General features: G+C 55.8%; 2 protein-coding genes across 2 annotated transcripts; both read right to left on the reverse strand.

The window, feature by feature from the left end:
* On the reverse strand, positions 1 to 896 carry K452DRAFT_77956 (uncharacterized protein). Its single transcript, XM_033547131.1, has one exon. The coding sequence runs from the start codon at positions 695 to 697 to the stop codon at positions 221 to 223; it is 477 nt and encodes a 158-aa protein (XP_033390838.1). The 5' UTR covers positions 698 to 896; the 3' UTR covers positions 1 to 220.
* Positions 897 to 1096: 200 nt separating this feature from the next.
* On the reverse strand, positions 1097 to 2054 carry K452DRAFT_239924 (uncharacterized protein; the record flags this gene model as incomplete). Its single annotated transcript, XM_033537764.1, has 2 exons — positions 1097 to 1227; positions 1295 to 2054. The coding sequence occupies 2 exons, from the start codon at positions 2052 to 2054 to the stop codon at positions 1097 to 1099; spliced, it is 891 nt and encodes a 296-aa protein (XP_033390839.1).
* Between the last annotated feature and the right edge of the window lie 1059 nt (positions 2055 to 3113).

A 3113-nucleotide genomic window follows, 5' to 3' on the forward strand; every position in this document is an offset into this window, starting at 1 on the left:
AGAGAGAGAGAGAGAGAGAGAGAGAGAGAGAGAGAGAGGATAGTCTATATATTGACGAAGAGGTAAAACTGACGGGTATTAGACTGGCAGAAAAGCGACCTTACACACATCACAGCACAGCACAGCACACACTCACTCCCAGCAGCAAAGCAGCAGTCTTAGCCAATATGCCTTCCATACCATTCATTCCCATCCCACTCCCCAAAGATAGATAGATTCATCACGACCACAACCACATGCATATACACCGAACTGCAGCCAGCCAGCGAACAAACTCCCCCAGCCCCAGCAACCAGACCCCCGCATTACGGCGATTCCAGCTCTCATGACCGACTGGCTGGATGTGTAACTCGTGCTTCATCGCCTCGCCTTCCCTGTGCTTCATTTCATTCTCTCGCCTTCTTCCCGTCCTTCTTTCCTTCCTTCTTTCCTCCCCTTCTCTCTTCCTCGGTCTCTCCGCATCAACACCCGCTAAACATGCACAGCGAATAAAAACGGCTTTGGCAGGAAGACGAAGAGGAAAAGAGGAGAGCAGAAAGAGGGGAAACGAAGAAAGAAGCAGAGAGAACAAGAAGCGGAAATGAGTCGAGGGAGCACCAGCCACAACCACCGAGTCATTGGGCTGGAAAGCGGCAGCCAAGGCCAGGCAAGCCAAGCTGGAGAATTGTTCGAGGGATAGATAGATAGAGAGAGGCATTAGACAGAAAAAGCCATAGACACAACAAATAAGAGTTTTAAAAAACGGAAATCATAGTAGAGACCCCCTACCAGTTCACCCGCGCCAACGCCTTGCAGGATGCATTATGTTATGTATAACCGGAAGAAGACAGACCCGGACGGACCGAAACGACGGACGAACGGACAGATGCTCAGAGCTCGTTCATCAACAGCAGGGCATCAGCGACAACGACAACATCGGAGATGATTTTTTTTGGGGCGTGTAGAGTGATTGCGTGCGTGCGGGCGTGCATGCATTGTAAAAAAAGACCACTTGCGCGACAGACCGGTCACACGATCGATCGGCAAGCGGGTGTGTGCGTGAACGATGGACGGACGCACAAAATCAGCCCACCAGACGCGGTGCACACGGCCGCGCCTAGATGACGCCGAAGCCGACGACGAACCAGGTGAATGTCGCGACGGTGATGGCGAACGTGCCGACTAAGAAGCCCATGGTCTGGCGCTCAAAGGTAGAGAACGCGGCGTTGCAAGAGGGGCAGCTCCATTCTACAGCCGAGTCAGTAAATTCATTTAATCTAGAGCAGTGGTGGAAAGAAAGGAAAGGAAAACTCACGGGCACGCGGCGTGTACGGCTGCGGGTTGTACATGCCGAAGCGGAACGTGTTCGAGACACCAAGGTAGCCGGCGCCGGCCGTGGCGCTGATGCTGCTTCCTGCATCGTAGACAATCAGAGTGTACGTCTCCTGCACGAGGCTCTGCGTGGCCGAGGCCTTGGTGTCGTTGGTGTTCCAGTAGACGGTGCCGGGACCGTTACCGACGCTCATGTTGGCCGCAATCGTGTACGTCGCCGAGTTGACGCTGCAGCTGGCCAGCACGTTAATTGCCGACGGCGTCACCGACAGCGACGTGTAGTTCCACGCGAACGTCACCCAGTCGCCAATCTTGTAGTACTGGCTGCCGTCATACGGGCCCGGCGTAATCATCGAGATACCGCCGGACGGCAGTCGTGCGTCAAACGTCTTCGACTTGTGCTTCGTCGTCTTGCTCTTGTCATCCTTGTTCTTGCCAGTGCCCGAGGCGGTGCCCGTTGCGGACGCCTCTGCGGTTCCGCTGCCCTTGGCCGTCTTCGCGGCCGTTCCGGTGGCAGAAGCAGTGTCCGTTGTCGCGGCGGCGCCGCTGGTGGCCTTGGCCTTGCCAGTATCAGATGCCTTAGCCGAATCGGTCGCCTTTGCAGTGTCGGATGCTTTTGCCGTGTCCTTAGCAGTTTCCTTTGCAGTGTCCGTGGCCTTGGCCTTGTCGTCAGTCTTGGAGTCGGCATCGCTGGAAGCTGAAAAGCCATAGGCCTTGGTTAACTTCACTCTGTTCCTCAACATTTTAGAAAACAAGGAGACTTACCATCATCCTGGTTATCAGCGCGTCCGTAGATCAAGTTGTTGAACTCGCGCTTGGGTAGATAGTTTTCGCTCTTGTTCAGCATGCCCTCGACACCAGAGCCAGCCAAGGCCTTGATATCTCTAATGTTGATGTTGGGTGGCCATGGCCAGGCGAGCGGTAGCTCGGAGAAAACGCAGATGCCGAGGAAAAGGGAAAGGAGGAGGTTGTGGAACTGCATCTTGTGCTACGACAAGACCGGGCGGCGAGAGAGAGGCTCAGGAAAAGATGTCGAGCCGCGGTCGGGTGGCAGCGATTGCAATGGCGACGATAACGTAGTGGTGGATTTGGATCAGCGGTCGCTGGCGCGGATCGTTGCTAGTGCGTGAATCGGTGAGATGCGGGGCTCAAGACACACTGTTCCTCCCAAACGAGTGACTGGAGTGGTCGCAGGCAAGAGGACAGCGAGCGAGGTCCTTTTCGGCTGGGGACGGAGCGGTGGAGAGGGGATTGTTGAGGCGGACGAGGAGAAGTGGTGGTGCAGGGGGCTGCGACGGCGATGCACCAGGCCCGGGAGAGGCGACCGTCTATGCTATTTTTGGGGCCCAGAATACGGGATGACGGGTCGCGCGCCCGAGCTCGAGTCGTATCGAATTTTTTGCCAGCGCGCAGCGTGCACGAGGTCCGGGCAGGAGGCGAGGGAAAATAGGCTTTGTAGTGTCTCGCTGGCCTCAGCAGACACTTTTTCTGTTGTCAATTCTTGTTGCTCCAATTCCTCACCGACTGCCAAGGGCGAGAAGCGTGCCAGCAGCCCCCGATGAGTCGTGCATTGCTCGATTCGAGAAACACGACGTATCCGTTTGCTGTCTCCTGAGCCGACCATCAGATGACGCCAGTCATGGCGATTGTTGCCAGAATTTTCTCTATTCGGCTGCTCGCAGCCCTTTCTCTCTACTACGAGTCGTACGTATGTATGTATGCGCTGCGCCACTGCGCCCGCAATGCGGAAAACCGACAAGAATGCTCCCACGGCTCGCGCGTGAGAGCATGTGAGGAAAAAA

Source organism: Aplosporella prunicola, assembly GCF_010093885.1.
Source record: "Aplosporella prunicola CBS 121167 unplaced genomic scaffold K452scaffold_206, whole genome shotgun sequence".
Lineage (NCBI taxonomy): Eukaryota > Fungi > Ascomycota > Dothideomycetes > Botryosphaeriales > Aplosporellaceae > Aplosporella > Aplosporella prunicola.